This window comes from Sesamum indicum, linkage group LG1, assembly GCF_026168435.1.
Source record: "Sesamum indicum cultivar Baizhima isolate 11 linkage group LG1, ASM2616843v1, whole genome shotgun sequence".
Lineage (NCBI taxonomy): Eukaryota > Viridiplantae > Streptophyta > Magnoliopsida > Lamiales > Pedaliaceae > Sesamum > Sesamum indicum.
Window position 1 is genome coordinate 21,325,980 of NC_142657.1, and position 17,490 is coordinate 21,343,469.

The following is a 17,490-nucleotide window of genomic DNA, read 5'->3' on the forward strand; positions in this document are numbered from 1 at the left end:
CACGACTACATAGCATCACTAGCTGCTTACCACTTACTCGGATGGTCAATGTCTCTTCAGCTGGTTGTGAAAACAAAACATATATTATAATGCCACCTCATAATAGTTCTTCATTTTCATGATCAGACAAAGCACCAAGGTCCTCTGAATATACCTTCTTTACTCTGCTGCACGGACCAGAGCAAATCAGCGAGAGCAATGATAGTTATAAACAATAAGATTGAAGAATATATGAAAATTTTAATTTCAAAGCACTGAGAAGGAGCCTTACGCAGCTTGTTTTGATTCATAATACTTAAATGGTTCAAAATGCAAATGGAACTTTTTAACTTACAATCTCCTGCTACAACCGTCCAAAGTCAATTCTGAAATCCTCTTTGTCTGGATAGTGAAGCGAGAGAAGCTGATCTCTTTACATAATAGCAGCATATCTTTTTCCACAAATAATGACAGTCCTAAGGAGTTTGAAGTTCCAAAAAAAGTTCAGTTGGCAGCAAAAAAGTTGTTGGTTGTACTACAAGTATTATAACCTGCAGGAGAAAGTTAAGAGACAATGCATATAGTTTCTCCAAGTTCGCCCTCTGTTTTTCTGGATTATCTTCATTTTCTCAAATGATTTGCCATTTTGAAGGAAAAACTTGATAGATTCCAACGAATAAGATGAATCACGGAACTTAGTATTTCAATTTCTTTTAAGTGATGTGATAAATGTGGCACATCCTCTTCTCTGGTCCTTGCAATAGCTTGTTCGGCATTATAAGCACCATGAAGAAGAATATTTGAGCCCAGGGCGCATACCAAATAGCAACTCATTTTCGTCCAAACTAAGATCAAATATAGACAACAGAGGAGTTTTGTAAACATTTCCACCCAATATTTAGAAATTAAAACAATACTTTCTGCTAACAAGTTTAAGAAGTGCCAAAAAAAGGCTGAATTGCTGGAACAGAAAATAAAAGGAAAACAAGAAAAAGGAAGGCAGAAAGATTTACATTAAACACCTAGTGTGACTGTTAAATAGGAAACAGAAAGGCTCGAAAAGCCAGGAAAAGAAAAAAGGAGAGGAGTAAAAACGAGGAAGAAAGAAAAGAAAAGGAACAGAACAAGCCTGAGGAAAAGAAAAGAGAGATAAAGAATCAGAAAAACGGAAGAAGGAAGAGGAAGACAAACCTGTCTGAGAATGTTGGAGCAATGTTAAGGTGCATATGCCTCTAGCATGGCCAGCGCCACTCTTTGCGCCTCTTGCCATCTCCGCTACAGCGGGAGCCTTCAACAACACTGGTTAATATATGGTAAAGTCCAACTAAGTCATAGTAGACAAGCAGTCCTGACTCCTATTAATAAAAAATCACCAGACCATTCGATCAAATTTTTTATAATGCAGAAATATTCTGGTTTACCTGAATCAAGATCCTTTCTTCACAATGATAACATTTATTATGCCCTTCTACAGTTTTAGAGGTTTCTAGATCTTAAAACACTTAAGGATGCACACAAAATCAATGATAAAAGCTATCTTGATTATTGTGAACTACCAAGTTGGCTTCTATAGAGTTGTGAAAACAAATCCATATCCAGTACACATTTCTAAAACAGGTAAATACATTGAAATCTACAAGTTCTCCTTCCCAGTTGATCAATGCACAACAGTACAAGCACGCAGATGCATCTTACCTTCACTGTACATGATCAGGCCCAGAGAATACAGCAAGCAAAACAAACTTGTCCTCAGTTAGCTGAAGCACAAAAGCTCCGGAGACTTTCAGCACAGCATGCAGCCCCCCTAAATATGCAATTTCACATTTCAAAGACCCACCAAAGCAAATGCATCATAATTCAATAATTTAGATTCCTAGTGCTGATTCAAAGAACTTTGAGCTCCATTGTATGACAATTTGGAATATGCAGAATTGATACGAAAACACAATAACTTAGCGGTTGATATTACCCCATGTGGGACTAGGCCTCTCCAATCAAAGGCATTTAATGATGCAAAATGCTGATGACATGCAATGCAACATACAAAACAATTCCATCATTGTCAACAATTCAAAGAGTTTCTTCTATAACTCCACTAAAATGATGTTTTTTACTGGCATAGTATACCAAGTTCCTGAACACTGTTCAAACCCAAGAATTATAGGCACTTGGCTGATGGTCCCCCATGAACACTGCAAGTGTGGTAGGTATTGATCTCGTAACTGGTTCACTCCTACAATGCAGTCCCATTTGATGAATCAAAATATAATCATATAATAGCGCTTTTCATCTGAAAGCAATGAGATTTGAGCTTTGTAGCTTTTATGATCATTTCTTTAGAAAAGTGGTCACCTTGATTGACTCGGGCATTTAATATACTTATAGACACTAAATGCAACTTCATGTGCAATGTGTTCTCCAGCTATTCTTTTTCCTCCTGAGCAATATCTCAAATGTATCAGATTTTATGAAGTACTGCAGCTCTCCCGTGCCTATTACTTGAGAGAGATCTTTACCATTTTGAAGAAGTCAACTGCATTAAAACTCTTATAACAGTAGAGTCAGCACCAGTTGTTAATATGACAAGACGAAGAACTTTCTGTTTACCATTAAATCCTTTTCCATAAAAGCATTTAACACATGCAATATATAATTTGCTGGGCTAGATTTGATAATTTAACGTAATGAGTTTTAAACAATAAATTACCATGCCTAGTGCCAACGAAATGCCCTGGAATTTCTACTTCAAGGATTTAACTTATTCACCAGATACAAGTAGGACCTCGACCACTATGACCGATAGTTTGTCACAAAAAGTTACACGTTCCCCAAAACTATATTCGTTTTTGCATGTTCCCGCTAAGTTGCTAACCTTATATTTTTTCACTTCACCGTCTCTTCTTATAGGTTGCATGAAATTTCCGGTTGGTTCTTTTACCGGAAAATTCTGTGATCCAATACATGACAAGCGCGTAGTAAATTAAAAGCGTAAACAACAATCTGTAGAAACTCTACTTGGCCACCCGGAATATGAGAATTTTTCCACATTGTACCTACTAATTGTGATCATTTTCCATGTGCTCTGTACGCAACTAAAAAGTAATTTGATTAATACTTTTTTGGCGCAGATGTCTGAACATTTAAATTAAATAGTATGATAAACTAGTGATTTGTGCCTTGTCATTAGTAGCAATTTTCTTGATATATATTAATAATAATATTCAAGTCATACATAGATATATGTGATTAATTTCGGTCAATATAACTTGTGTAGGTTCACAAGAAATTAATCATATAACTACAGGACCATGCTAATATGATGCCTTGGAATGGGACCAAGCGCCTGCTTGGTCTGGGATTAAGCATTCTTTGAAGTAAAATGCTACTCAAATAACATACTCATTAGTTCAAGCGGAAGCACGGAAAAATAATAACAGTTCAAGAGGTTGAATAGGAAAATGGTCAACATTTAGGAACAGAAACCTAATTTCTTAAGTCAATTGATTGTTGTCCATCCAAATAACATGGGTTTTCACATGATAGAATTGAGATGGAAGACTTTGCCTGGTGGTGCAAAATAGGCAAAGTGATAGAAATCATAAGGTTGAGATAGCGAAACAATAATATCAAAACTATAAGTAGGGATCGAGGAGTTGGCTTTCCAGTTATTAACGCTTACCAATTTCCTATTTCTCTTTATCAAATCAAATAAGCCGCAGTTTATACGCGAGTCTAGTCATTGATTATCTTGTCCAGATTAGAATATATATTATTACATGATAGGCGAATTGTGATTATACCATTGGTTATATGTTACATTAATAAGTACTTGCATTTCTCAATATGAAAAGGGGCTATATTCAAAAAGGTCAAACATCAGTTTTCTCGAGTATTTCAATTGTTTTTCTCCTTCCAAAATGTGCCTACCATGTGATAGAATGAGAAAGTTGAACAAATCATAAAGTAGGGGATGTGAAGTGATAACATAAGAGCCATTATGTTGGGATTAGGTCATAATGCTACCAATTCTCATGGACTAGCCCTTCAAAATTTCTCTTTTTAGAAATAATACACCATATGATATAAGAGAAATGTTGATAATTGTATTCGAAATTCAAACATGAATCCAGCATAGCGAGCAAACAGCGATTTTCCCATTGGTTACAAATTACACGTGACTAAGCAACAAGTAGTTCTAGTTGTTCAGAAGGGCTATCTCTTTAGATTGTACAGCTAACACCAGGTGTCCCTTAAATCAAATTCAGATTCATTCCTGAGTTATTCAATATTAAAATTATCTATGGTACAAAACCAAGGAAGAGATTCAGAAAACTTAAGGAGGAAAATTTACAAATTTGAGACAGTGGCACTTTCACCTCAGCTGAAAACCTAGTAAATCAAATTGGATAAATTATTTTTCTTACATGCTATGACGACCATGATTAAGAAGGGCAGTTCTCCGGCAGAAAATGATATTCCAAAGTAGAAATTACTAAAACATAAACATGAATCTCTCAAGTTGCTCCAAGTAACAGAAAAACCCAAAGAACAAGATGCACAATTTAGAATAAGAAGTTTATAGTACCTTCAAACTGCTGCAGCTGTACCATCTAAAAGGAACCAATTCACAGCTGCTTCTTAAAGAAAAGGGAGAAATAATGATCCACAAAGTATTTAACTGAAATAACATAGAATAATTGTCACTGCACTCTTTGAAAACTGTAGTTCTCCATATTCATTGGACTTCTGATAAGTGCATCCTGTATGGACAAAGATTTACTCATTAGTACCAGAGGGAAGACATTTATACCCTTATAAACATCTTGTACGGAGAATACAGTGACTATGATCGCCAAAATTCATAAGACAATGTTCGGGGGAAAGCAGCATTGTATGGGATTAATTAAATGTAGCCATAAATCAAAGTTGAACCCATTAGTGCTTCAGGTGCCAGCAGTAATAAAGATCTCATTCACAGTTGAGAACTTTGACACAACCATGTTTTAAGCAATTAATGTCCACACATTCATGTGGTTTACATATATCAATGGAATTCAGGATTTCATTGGTGGGTGTCAAAAGTTTGTGAAATGGTAAGACGATAGGAAAAGCAACCTATTTCTCTGTAGGCATTGGTTTTAATATCTGTATAGTTGAAATTTACCATAACCAATCAACTATTAGCTGTGACTTCAAACATATATTTTTTATGATGGGTAACGGACATTAGGAAGACAATTCTGTTAAAAAGGATTCGTTGTTGTAAGATTGAATACAACTGGCTGAAAAGGATTTGATCTGCTTATGATTGTCGAAGTTATGTGACCAATAGGACTGCTAACTAAAGCTGAAGGGAAAAAGACAACAGATAAAATGAAAACTCACCTGTGCAATTTTCAGCTTTGGCATATTTATATTTTTCACAATGTTCAGCTTCAGCATTTTCGCACTTACATTCTCGCCTACTTTAAAAGTAGCCGGATCTGATGTGGAAAATGTTAAGAGCCTGATATCTAATCATCTCTTTTAAAGAAACATTGTGTAAGTAAAAGATCTGTTGAGTTATAATAATCCAAGGTATCAATATTATGTCCCGAACCTGACATTTGTGATATTGGATGCCAGAACGTATTTGATGAAAAGCGTTGATCTAATGCAATTGATGCTTGATGCAATAGCAGAATATGAAGACTGACACAAGAAGGACATCAAACCAAGGATCTTGATTCTAACAGAAAAGAATGCTCGAAGTATCCCAGAAGAGCAACAATACCTTTCAGCTCAATCATCGTATTCTGGATCAGAGTCTCCTTTATCAAACCAAGGGATTTTTCTTTGAGCATAATCGGGGAAAGATATAACAACTCTGGCAGAGGCTTTAGGAAATGCTACTACCTTGCTGAAGCTCTTCTGTTTCCTCTCTCCATTCCTGGGCATAAGTTCCATCTTCTCCAGGACTTTGCCATTCTGAAGTAAAAACTTCACCAGCTCAAGTGCAATCTCTGTACCATCTAAGTTGGAAATGCGAATGATTTTGACATGATATGACAAGCATGCTATATCTTCTAGCCTTGATTCCCAAGAGCTTCTGTTTTCAATTGCTAAACATGTTGGAAACAGAGCATAATTAGATAACCTTTTTGTTCAGAGCAGTGCACAACAAAGTAGTCTATCATTCAAACATGAGATATATGACAACTTAGGCAACGTGAGAGCTGCTAAGAAATAACCGTACTGTTAAGATAACAACCCTACTAAACAGTCTTGCTCTCCAGTGTGAAACATAATAGTAGAGCCGTCATTAGCAGCATCCCAGAAAAGATGCATCCGAGATAGGTTTGAGCATGGAATGGCTTTTAACAGGCTTTGTAGCTAAGGAACATACAGTTCTAGCATGTCTGCTCCTAAAAGTGATTCAGTCATGTAATACAAGACCTTTTAGAGACAATAGAATACCTTTTTTTTTCTTTCTTTGCGACCGAGGAATATGTCGAGCCTGAAAAGAAGGAAGACACACTATAAGGGCATTCTGATTCATGGAAAAAACTTAAAAATAACTGCATGAAATAGACTTTTACCTCTTTAAATCTGATAAAAAGAGATTCAAGGTTAGGTGAGAACTTCAGCAAGTTGACCAGGCCTTCTATATAATTGGCATTGTATCTTAATTCCAACTCTAGATGATTCAGATTGTCCAATATAAATGTGTCCCACAAAAGTTCACCATAAGCTGGACAAAAATACTAGGGGAAGAGGAAAACAACCTCCATAAGTAGCAATACAATTATACAATCATAAAATGCTTGACCAGAACAAATTAAATTGCAGTTTATCCAATTTGGAGGGGTATCCTCCTCGTAACCAGATTATTCAGACTCCTATCAGCAATTTACCCTATTACTGAAACTAGCTGAAAATTGTACAGTTATTACATGGAGACATCCACAACTAGATACAAGTATGGTTGACAACAAGAATATTAGACAAGTATTTTCCTTGTTCCTTTTTCTGCTTAACCAAGCTGCAAAGTAGTTTCAAACATTCAATAAAAACTCTAAAAAATATCTCAATGAAGTTCCCACACATAACAAGAAGTGAAGAAAACCCAGTCAGTTCCCAGCCTCATGTGGCAGCTTCTCATCCCCCAACCTTTTCAATGCCACACCTTCACCCTTTCCAACATTGAAGAATATTCAACTGTTATTTTGTTCTCTTAATTGTCTTTGCAGAGTAAACAGCTTTCTATTTTATAAATTCATTGTTGGAACAAGTTTTGTTCTGCATTTTAGACCCACAGTATATTCTTTGATAATTCGAGATAAGTTAGGAGTTCAATGGAAAATAAATTTCACCATTGTTTAATCAATCAAGGAAGAAGAATATGTTTGTCGATCAGTCAAATGACTAGAAAAGATAGAGTTCTATTAGAAAAGGTCCTCTCAACTACAAATTTAGATGCAGAATAGCAATTGATAATCATGTTTCATGTGGAGCATTAGGAACATAACCTTTAATCTTCATACTGCATATAAGGAGAGCTGAGAATGAGAAAGCCAGGGCTAGATACCTTGACAACAAGAGTAGACAAAGTCAAAGCCTTGGCATGATTAAGCCCAATGAACCTTGCAGGACAAATTAAGTGGTTCTTGTACTCATCCTCATATCCCCGAGGAACACGCAGAAGGCGGATTGATGCACTTTCCAAAGACATTGTATTCAGCAAAGCAAAGCCACGCAGCATTGGTCCAATGTAGCAGAAAGATATCAAGTTTGGAGCAAAAATTCTGAGCTTAGAATCAAAAGAACCTACAACCCAGAATTTCTCATAGGTGCATACATTCACAATTGTTAGATTCTTGAGATTACAAGCCAAAATACTGATCTCTTCGACATCCCTGACTTGACAATCTTCTAGGTACACGTTCTCGAGTTTAACACAATCACTTGAAAGAAGTTTCTGAGCAACATCACTTGATATAAGAACTCTTGTCAAGTTAAGACTTCTCAGACTACTAAACACTGCTGTAACTCGCAATGGGATGGTGTCACGGAAATTAACTGTAAGCTGTGTCAAAGTTTCACAAAGGACACGAGGGAAATCCAGCTCATCAGCTGTATAATCCCCATCAAGAAAGCAAAGTTCCTGAACCTTTTGTCTAGCTGCAACACGAAGGAGTCCATTAAGCTGCTCTGTGATTGTGTTATCAGTATACAGGCATATCCTTATAATTTGAGAACCGTCCCTTAGAAGCAAAGCCCACTTGATGAAATCCCAGAACTTATAGCGCGGCTCCATAAGTTCAAACTTCTTATTATAATTGTGCTTCACAAACCAATCCATGTTGAAGTTCAAGAATGGCACCGAAGTCCAAACAAACCTCCATCTTTTTGACAGCACACTGGTCCTCACTACATCAAGAAAGTCAAGATACGAAAATACACGATGCAAAATATCATCAGGCAAGGCGCTCAACCTATCCACAAAACACTTCTTTGGACGCGGTGTTCTTGATCTCTTGCACGAGGAAACCATTTCCATGAGGCCCAATTCAAGCAGACAAAAAATGATTCACGAAATCTGAACAAGCGACAACTATCTGCAGCATAAAAACATACAACCAAATTCACAACAACCCGAAAGGCCTAAAACTTATTTCAAGAACTCAAATTAATTCTACGCCTTTCCCAGTAACCGTGCATCGATTCTCACAAATTCTTCATTCTTTCACTTGTACGATTTTAATAGAAAACACATACAAGAATGTTATCAACTTATTTACTCTGAATTATATCAAATTAAAATTTAGCGGGAAGGAAAACACTTAACATGAAATCTTGAAAACAAAAATGGCGAACAGAAAAACTTACGAAGGCGGCTGCAATGCTGAGCAAACCCTGCTCCCGAGATAGACGCATTCCGCTGTTTGGTGAGTTGTGGAATTTTCTGAACGGAAATGCAATTGAATTTTGATTGCAATCTGCTTTTTGGAATTTGGATTCACCGTATTTCGTAAGAAATTGGGTGGCAGTTTTAATTACTTTTTAACTTTATATAATTAATAGGGGCAATACTGTAAACTCATGTCTCCTGTTTACAAACTCCAATGCCACACCATTTAAATTAGAGATAATTATATTATCGTCTCTCAAAATTTTGTGTAATTACGTATAATTTTGTGAGGAAGGAGGGCACGAGGAGGACAAAGGCAGGGCGATGATGGTGGCAACACTGGGAGGGGGTCGGCGATAATATATTTAATTTATTAAATATATATATAAAATAAAATTTTATCGATTAAAAATAATACTCAGTATAAAAGAGTGAGGGTAATACGTCACTGGACATTAAAGTATATTTTATAAAAATATAGAGAGATAAATTATTATTATTTTCTATACATTAGAGTTTATTTAATTTAAAAATTTCTACATCATAACCCCTATCCTTTTCATTTATTTATTTATTTACATCATATATCTAAAATAAGATTTGGTGAAATAAATCTTTCCAATTACTGAAATTTAGGGAAAAAAGGTCCCTCACAACCAAACAGATGTATATATAATTTTGACTAAAAATGGCATGCTTGTACAATAATTCACAGTTTTAAAAATGACGCTTTTAGGTAAATTCACAGTACACGTATACCAAGGAGTAAATCGGTGTGTATTTATATTGTGATTTGTATTTATAATTATAATTTTAAATAATTTAATAAATAAAATATCAATATAATAATTTATTACAATTTACATAGTATTGAAATATATTAAATAAAACTTAAAAAATTAAAAATTGCATCGACGAAAAGTCACAATGTTTGTTGTTGTTCTAAAATCATGATTACCTCCCTACATGCACCACTAACCATCGAGTCGAACTCAAAAATAAAATATTTTATATTATTTATAAAATTATAAATACATATTTTTGAGGTTTTAATTATAATTAAAAGTAGACTTATATTCAATAACAAAAAGTTCATACATTTTGTATATTATACTAATACCTTTAAAGAGATTTACTTATAATCTTTACAAATAATCTATTTATATATTTAAATATAAATTAAGAGACGTGGATATAATTTACCGTATATCAATTTTATACGTACATGGGGAGCTAAGTTTATGATTGTATTTTTATCCAAAAGAAAGAAAGAAACAAGAATGAGAATACAAAGAAACGAGATTAACCGAAACTCACCGCCCATGCGCATCACCAATACGGAGAAATCTCAATTTTTGTTCACAAGCCACGAGATTTCTACACTCTCCGTTCTCTCCATCTTCCTTGGACTGCAGTCAGTGGCAGCTGCCATCCATGAGTTCGCTGCTGCTGCCCCGCACACCACCGCCTACAGTCTCCGCCGTCCCTCCATTTCTCTCACCAAGAACGCACATCCCTCCGCATGTATACAAACACCCAGCTGCAATTCTGCTCGAGCTATGCACTTCCATGAAAGAACTCCAGCAATTCCTCCCCCTAATCATAAAAAATGGCCTCTATCACGAGCACCTATTCCAGACGAAGCTCGTCAGTTTGTTCTGCAAGTTCGGGAGTCTGAACGACGCCGTCAAAGTTTTTGACCCCATTGAGTCGAAGATTGACCCCCTTTATCATACGCTTCTCAAAGGGTATGCGCAGCAATCCAATCTTGATGCTGCCTTGAAGTTCTTTTGTCGGATGAAGTACGACGGAGTTGCACAGGTGGTGTATAATTTTTCGTATTTATTGAAAGCTTGTGCAGATAATTTTGATGTTAGAAGGGGTAAGGAGATTCATGCGCAGTTGATATTAAATGGGTTCTCGGCTAATTTGTATGCCATGACCAGTGTGATGAACTTGTATGCGAAATGCGGACTGATTCACGAGGCCTATAAGATGTTTTATAGAATGCCTGAGAGGGATTTGGTGTGTTGGAACACTGTGATCGCCGGTTTTGCGCAGAATGGGATGCCAAAGAGGGCCTTAGAGTTGGTTATGATGATGCAAGACGAAGGGCATAAGCCTGATATGGTTACTGTGGTTTCCATTTTGCCTGCGTCTGCTAGTATTGGAAATTTGAGGATTGGGAGATCGATTCACACCTATGTTTTGAGACACGGGTTAGAATCATATGTTAATATTGCTACTGCTTTGTTAGACATGTATGCAAAATGTGGACTAATTGGGACTGCCCGGAGGATTTTTGATGGGATGGGTTCCAGAACTGTCGTGTCATGGAATTCGATGCTAGATGGTCATGCTCAAAGTGGGCATTCAGAGGAAGCATTGGATTTGTTCCAAAAGATGTTGGATGAAGGATTTAACCCTAGTAATGTTACTGTTATGGGAGCTCTACATGCATGTGCCAATTTGAGTGATATTAAGCGTGGTCAGTTTATTCACGAGCTAGTTGATCGATTGGGCCTTGGTTCTGATGTTTCCGTGATGAACTCTTTGATTTCAATGTATTGCAAGTGCAAGAGAGTTGATCTAGCTGCTGAATTATTTTATAAACTAAAAGAGAAAACACTTGTCTCATGGAATGCTATGATATTAGGCTATGCACAAAATGGTCGCACAATTGAAGCTATTACCCTCTTTTGCAAAATGCAACAACAGAACATGAAACTTGATTCGTTCACTTTGGTGAGCGTCATTACTGCTGTAGCTGAGTTATCAGGGTTGCGGCAGGCAAAGTGGATCCATGGACTGGCTACAAGAACATGTTTGCACAAGAATGTTTTTGTGACGACTGCTCTTGTTGACATGTATGCAAAGTGTGGAGCTGTTCATACAGCAAGAAAACTATTTGATATGATGGACGAGAGACACGTTACAACTTGGAATGCTATGATAGATGGATATGGAACACATGGTTTCGGAAAGGAAGCTGTGGAGTTATTTGATGAGATGTGCAAAGGGAATATAAATCCTAATGATGTAACATTCTTATGTATAATTTCAGCTTGCAGCCACTCTGGCCTTGTAAGGGATGGCCGCCGTTATTTTACCATCATGAAGGAAGAATATGGCTTGGAGCCCTCAATGGATCACTATGGAGCTGTGGTTGACCTACTTGGTCGTGCTGGTCAACTTGAGGAGGCCTGGGACTTCATTCAGGAAATGCCTGTTGAACCAGGACTAAATGTCTACGGTGCCATGTTGGGAGCTTGCAAGATTCACAAAAATGTGGATTTGGGAGAGAAGGCTGCTGACAAACTGTTTGATTTAGAACCCGACGATGGTGGATATCATGTTTTACTTGCGAATATTTATGCAATAGCATCAATGTGGGAGAAAGTGGCTAAAGTGAGAACTCTGATGGAGAAAAAAGGGATTCAGAAAACTCCTGGGTGCAGTTCAGTAGATTTAAGAAATGAGGTTCACACTTTCTATTCTGGAAGCACAAGTCATCCCCTATCTGAGAAGATCTATGCGTACCTAGAAAAATTAATTAATAGGATCAAAGCAGCTGGTTATATCCCAGATACCACTTCAATTCATGACGTGGAAGATGACATTCAGGAGCAATTGCTGAACACTCACAGTGAGAAGCTTGCAATTTCATTTGGACTTCTCAATACCAGTCCGGGTACAACTATTCACATCAGGAAGAATCTTAGGGTCTGTGGAGACTGCCACAATGCGACCAAATACATTTCTCTCGTGACCAAACGGGAGATAATTGTCCGTGATATGCACAGGTTTCACCATTTCAAGGATGGGATCTGCTCGTGTGGAGATTATTGGTAATCTCCATTAGTCTCAACATGTCGAAATTGCTTTAATTTAATGAAACACAGCCATTTGTGTCCACGGAATTTCTACTAGCCATTGCCGTTTTATTCTGTTGACAAAAGGAATGGAGATACTGGTTCCAACTTCTTGTTGCTTTTTCTTTCCACTGCAAGTCAGAAATGCCTGTTCTGCAGTTGATGAGCCATCATTATCACTAGGAAGAACCCACTGACTTTAACACAATGGAGCTTATAACTGACATTTTGTATAAAGAGCATCCTAAGGACCTTGATTTTTTACGATGGACTACCTGGCTTCACCAAATTATGCAACCCCATTCACCCCTGTCCCTGCCTCCCTGAACTAGTGGCCAACATCAGTGGTGCACAGCTTGATCTCATCCAGATGCAATCACGCCTAACTCTTCAGCATGGGATCGGTAGTCTCTCTCTCTCTCTCTCTCTTCTATATATATATATATATAAATAGATAGATAGATAGATATACATACATATTATCAAGCCCCTAAACCAACAAGACATGTGAAAACTGTATATGTGGATAACCTAAAATCTGGTATTTCTTAGTACAATTCCTAAGTAGTGGATGTCATCACTATGCGGCAGTCTTTTTACTGCGCAAAAAGTTTATGAGAGAGGGAGATAAGATGTCAAAACCTACAGCTTTGTTAAGGTGGGAAAAATCATCCTGGGTTTAACTTTACAATCCTATGCAGTAATCTTAGATTAATCTGTTCTGTCATGCAGAATATGTTTCGTACTGTGGATAAACAGCATCTTAAGTTCATGTTCTTTTTCCGTGATGTTCCTCTTAACCTCTGCTTCCCCATTTATAGTTTTCACAAAATTAAGTTTAATGTGATTAAATGTCCAGGATTCCGTTTACATCTTGAGTAGCTTATGCCATTAGAATCATTCTCCAAAAGAAGATACAGCACAAGGGTTGATTCATGAGTACAATAAAAAGGAGTCATGAAATATATATCCCTCTATGGCAAGCCAATTCAGACATCGATCACCCTCATAGCAGACATCCCGCAAGGTCATATATCTGGAGCTGAATGATTAAAACATTAACTGGTTATGATTTTCTTGTTTAAGCAGCAGAAACTTTCTCATCCAGTTCAATTACAGCAAGGTATGGGCGTGTGGGCAGCGTGGAGGTTAAACCGAATTACATCTGTTCGGCCCAGTGACTGAACAGATCCCGCTAACTATGCTGCATCACTTTACTGACCTATGTGAAGTTCTATAAGCTTCCCATAAGCCAGGTGTTAACAGATCTTTGACTTGACTTGCTACAGGCTATTAGACAACTAAATCTATTTCCGGTTCAGCCGCTTTCATACACATAGTTTTGTCATACTTAATATTGCTGTTGAGGAGGGAACTGCTGTAAACAGTTTTTTAATAGATATGAGACGTGTTCCACATAATTCTCCTACGACCATGGATGCTTGAGATCAGTTTCTATTAACAGAATTCATGTGAATTATCAACTATTTATACTAGAGCATCCGAAACAAGATAAATTATTTATCCTCGATTACTTTCTTTTTACATGTGGGACCGGCCACCGAACCTCCAGCGTCAGGTCCCCGTCAATTCAGTGGGAAGTTGGATTCTCATTCCGGTTACACCATTCAATAGGAACCAACCTACAACACTATTCTCATCATTTGGTAGTTACATATACAATCTTGGATTGATGTACAGTTTAGGGTTCAATTCAGGATTTAAAGCATCTGAATTGATGAGTTCAATTCATAAGCTCTTGCAATTGGAAGTTTCCCAGCCTTTTTTTCTAATATAAAATGAAACAAATAGCTACTGTATTATTTCCCTATCTCATATTTAAGATCTCATAAGCCATGAAATTTATATTTCACTGCAATCTACTGAAGACATTATTTCACCAAAAAAAAAAAAATATCCTAAACCTTTGAATTAGATAATAACATTTAACTCTTTTTGTAGTAAATTTTTAGAGAGGTTGGACCACTTTTCTACAATTTTCACAGAAGACTTTCCTTAAGACAAAATATTCCATTTCCTTTTAATATAATTTTCTTTCCGTTCGTTTGTAATTTCCTTTTTTTTCCCCCTCATAAAAATTTTCAAAATGGAAATTTTACTTAAAGGGAAAAAGATTCGATATTAGATAAATTATGAATAAACAGATAATAAGATACCGTCGTCAAAGCAAAAGGAATGTGAAAAAGTAAAAAGCGGGAAGGTTTTGGTATTTTGAAAAGAGGAAGGGAAGGGGCTCACCAACAGAATATTCCAGAGCAAAAGGATTTAGGGTTTCTGTGCTTTTGAGTACCACATACATATTCATTATATATCTATCTATCTATATATATAGCCGCTGCTGCATCTCACTACCCCCACCCTCATCCTCACTCTATTCAAAAACAAAAACCAATTGCACTTGGCCGCCTCAGTGAAAATGGAGCAGACTTTCATTATGATCAAGCCTGATGGCGTCCAGAGAGGCCTGGTTAGTCTGTTTCTTTTTATAGCTTTGTCAAGTTCTTGTTGAATTTTATTAGATTTTTTTTTTGGAGATGTATGCTGAATTTTTGCGGGTTCATTGAAGGAGTAAGTCTAGTTCTTCCTTTTTTTTTTTTTTGCCATTTTGTGAATCTAGTAAAGTGAAGAAGAGAATTTAGTTGTAATTGGGATGAAATGAAGAAACTCACTGGATCTAGTGTTTTCTAGCAAATAAACCCTTTATGATGTTTTAAGCTTTTTTTTGCTAGTATTTGTTGCCCTAACTCTTATTGTTTTGATTCAGGTTGGTGAGATTATTAGCAGGTTTGAGAAGAAAGGTTTCACTTTGAAAGGTAGCTTTCGCTCCCGCTTATGAATATGGACTTTCTTCTATTTTACTAATAGTGATTGGTGCCTTCGTGGTTGCTCTTTTGTATTGTTTAGATGTGACCTTTTGCCTTTCGCTTTAGCTATGGTAGTGCTGCTCATGTGTTTGTTTGTCTTGCTTTCTAAAATAAGTGAGTGTTAGCTACTGATTCCTGGCCAACTTACAGGGTGTATACATGCTAATTGCTGGTGATTTCATCTTGCTTTCAATTTATTTGTGCTGAATTAGAGGCCTATGCATACAAAAGAAAACAACTAGAATGCAAGGAAAAAGGTGTTAATGGACATTTTCCTTGATGTTGATTTGAGCAATAATTATGTCTTATTATTTTGTTTCATCTTGCTTGCAATTTATTTCTGCTGAATTAGAGGCCTATGTATACAAAAGAAAACAACTAAAATGCAAGAAAAAAGGTGTTAATGAACATTTTCCTTCATTACCTAATATCCAGGAACTTGGCAAAAACTTTAATTAGTTTACAAAAGTCAAATAGCCAACATCTTCCTTATTAACTTAATAAGATGCATCTGTTTTGGATACAGGTTTGAAACTTATCACTGTGGATCGTCCTTTTGCTGAGAAGCACTATGCTGATTTGTCTGCAAAGCCCTTCTTCAATGGGCTTGTTGAGTACATTATCTCTGGACCTGTTGTTGCAATGGTTTGGGAGGGCAAGAATGTTGTAACTACTGGAAGAAAGATCATTGGAGCAACCAACCCCGCTGAGTCTGCTCCTGGAACCATCCGTGGTGATTATGCCATTGATATTGGCAGGTAAATGTTGCTCTTACTATGATACTTTATCTGGTTGTAACAAAAAGCTTCAGGAGTGGATAATCTTTAAGAATTGGGACTGCTCTATATTAGTTCTAATTCAAAAGAACTTAACTAAGTCAGAGAGTTCAATTTAGTACAATTAAATGCGAGGGTTTGTTCTATTGGAGGAAATTTCTCCTTGTCCCTGTTGGACTGAACTGTCACTTCTTCTCATATTGGGTCCAACTGTTACCCAGACTGATTTAAGATACCTAATGCTGTTCCCGTGTGAAACTGTGCTTTAGTTAATTGGTCTCCACCTGTAGAGGGGTGTAGTTTATGTATCAAATGGTGTCCTTATAGTTGTCCCTTGCTAATTTTCTTCTGCAAATCCTTGACATTTCCAAATTTTAGATGTGTTCTATAGTAATTTTGTCAAGGTTGTCTAAATGCATATTGAGATAAACGTTATGCCCTGGCAATGCAGGAATGTTATTCATGGCAGTGATGCCGTCGAGAGCGGAAGAAAGGAGATTGCTCTTTGGTTCCCAGAAGGAATTGCTGAATGGAGGAGCAGCCTTCACCCATGGATTTACGAGTGAACTTGATTTAAGAAATATTATTATGTGTATGGTCATTGGCCATGTTATCTGTAGCCCCATGTTAAAGATTTCAACTTCATATTGAGGTTTTATAACCTTATCTTTCAGAGTGAATTTATGTTGCCATGGTTTAAACCACTTGATATATCTGAAACATCTATGCTATTTAGTTTTCAATTGTACTATTTCGTTGTTTACTATAATCGGTATCCCGTAGTGGTTGCAGCAACACTGATGAAATGGTTTTGTTGTGATTCGCTCATCTAGTTGACCAGTTTATTTTGAATCCGTCCCAACATAGCAGCTTGTGTTCTGTAATTCATAGGATGATAAATCTGGTGTGCTTGACAACTGTAGTTTAATGCTTGATGAAAGGCTTTATAGTATTGTACCAAAAAGAAGGTGAATTAATTGCTTACTGAGTTGAGAAACATGTAATTGAAGCTATTCTAGTTAAATTGCTAATCATGATGTCCATTGTGATTGAAACTACAACCGTTGCATACATGTAATAAGTAATAT

General features: G+C 36.6%; 3 protein-coding genes across 3 annotated transcripts; 2 read left to right on the forward strand and 1 right to left on the reverse strand.

Moving 5' to 3' along the window:
• Window positions 1–462: 462 nt before the first annotated feature.
• On the reverse strand, window positions 463–9,067 carry LOC105179901 (FBD-associated F-box protein At4g13985). Its single transcript, XM_088883305.1, is given in 12 exon segments — window positions 463–669; window positions 672–824; window positions 1,171–1,278; window positions 1,675–1,721; window positions 4,684–4,739; window positions 5,365–5,485; window positions 5,579–5,670; window positions 5,764–6,080; window positions 6,436–6,475; window positions 6,558–6,722; window positions 7,547–8,576; window positions 8,848–9,067. Coding segments are annotated over 11 exon segments (2,217 nt in total). The 5' UTR covers window positions 8,519–8,576; window positions 8,848–9,067; the 3' UTR covers window positions 463–523.
• A 1,065-nt stretch (window positions 9,068–10,132) lies between these two features.
• On the forward strand, window positions 10,133–14,173 carry CRR22 (Pentatricopeptide repeat (PPR) superfamily protein). Its single transcript, XM_011103559.3, has 2 exons — window positions 10,133–13,145; window positions 13,601–14,173. The coding sequence occupies exon 1, from the start codon at window positions 10,304–10,306 to the stop codon at window positions 12,719–12,721; it is 2,418 nt and encodes an 805-aa protein (XP_011101861.1). The 5' UTR covers window positions 10,133–10,303; the 3' UTR covers window positions 12,722–13,145; window positions 13,601–14,173.
• An 850-nt stretch (window positions 14,174–15,023) lies between these two features.
• LOC105179899 (nucleoside diphosphate kinase 1) lies at window positions 15,024–17,153 on the forward strand. The gene is made up of 4 exons (XM_011103558.3): window positions 15,024–15,229; window positions 15,527–15,575; window positions 16,153–16,384; window positions 16,854–17,153. The coding sequence occupies exons 1-4, from the start codon at window positions 15,179–15,181 to the stop codon at window positions 16,966–16,968; spliced, it is 447 nt and encodes a 148-aa protein (XP_011101860.1). The 5' UTR covers window positions 15,024–15,178; the 3' UTR covers window positions 16,969–17,153.
• Window positions 17,154–17,490: the final 337 nt, after the last annotated feature.

Excerpts from the sequence above, each read along its gene's own strand:
- CRR22 (XM_011103559.3), top strand. The coding sequence starts at position 10,304 with ATGAGTTCGCTGCTGCTGCCCCGCACACCACCGCCTACAGTCTCCGCC.
- LOC105179899 (XM_011103558.3), top strand. The coding sequence starts at position 15,179 with ATGGAGCAGACTTTCATTATGATCAAGCCTGATGGCGTCCAGAGAGGC. Across the intron at positions 15,230-15,526 it reads ATGGCGTCCAGAGAGGCCTG|GTTGGTGAGATTATTAGCAG; the intron begins GTTAGTCTGTTT and ends GTTTTGATTCAG. Across the intron at positions 15,576-16,152 it reads GAAAGGTTTCACTTTGAAAG|GTTTGAAACTTATCACTGTG; the intron begins GTAGCTTTCGCT and ends TTTTGGATACAG.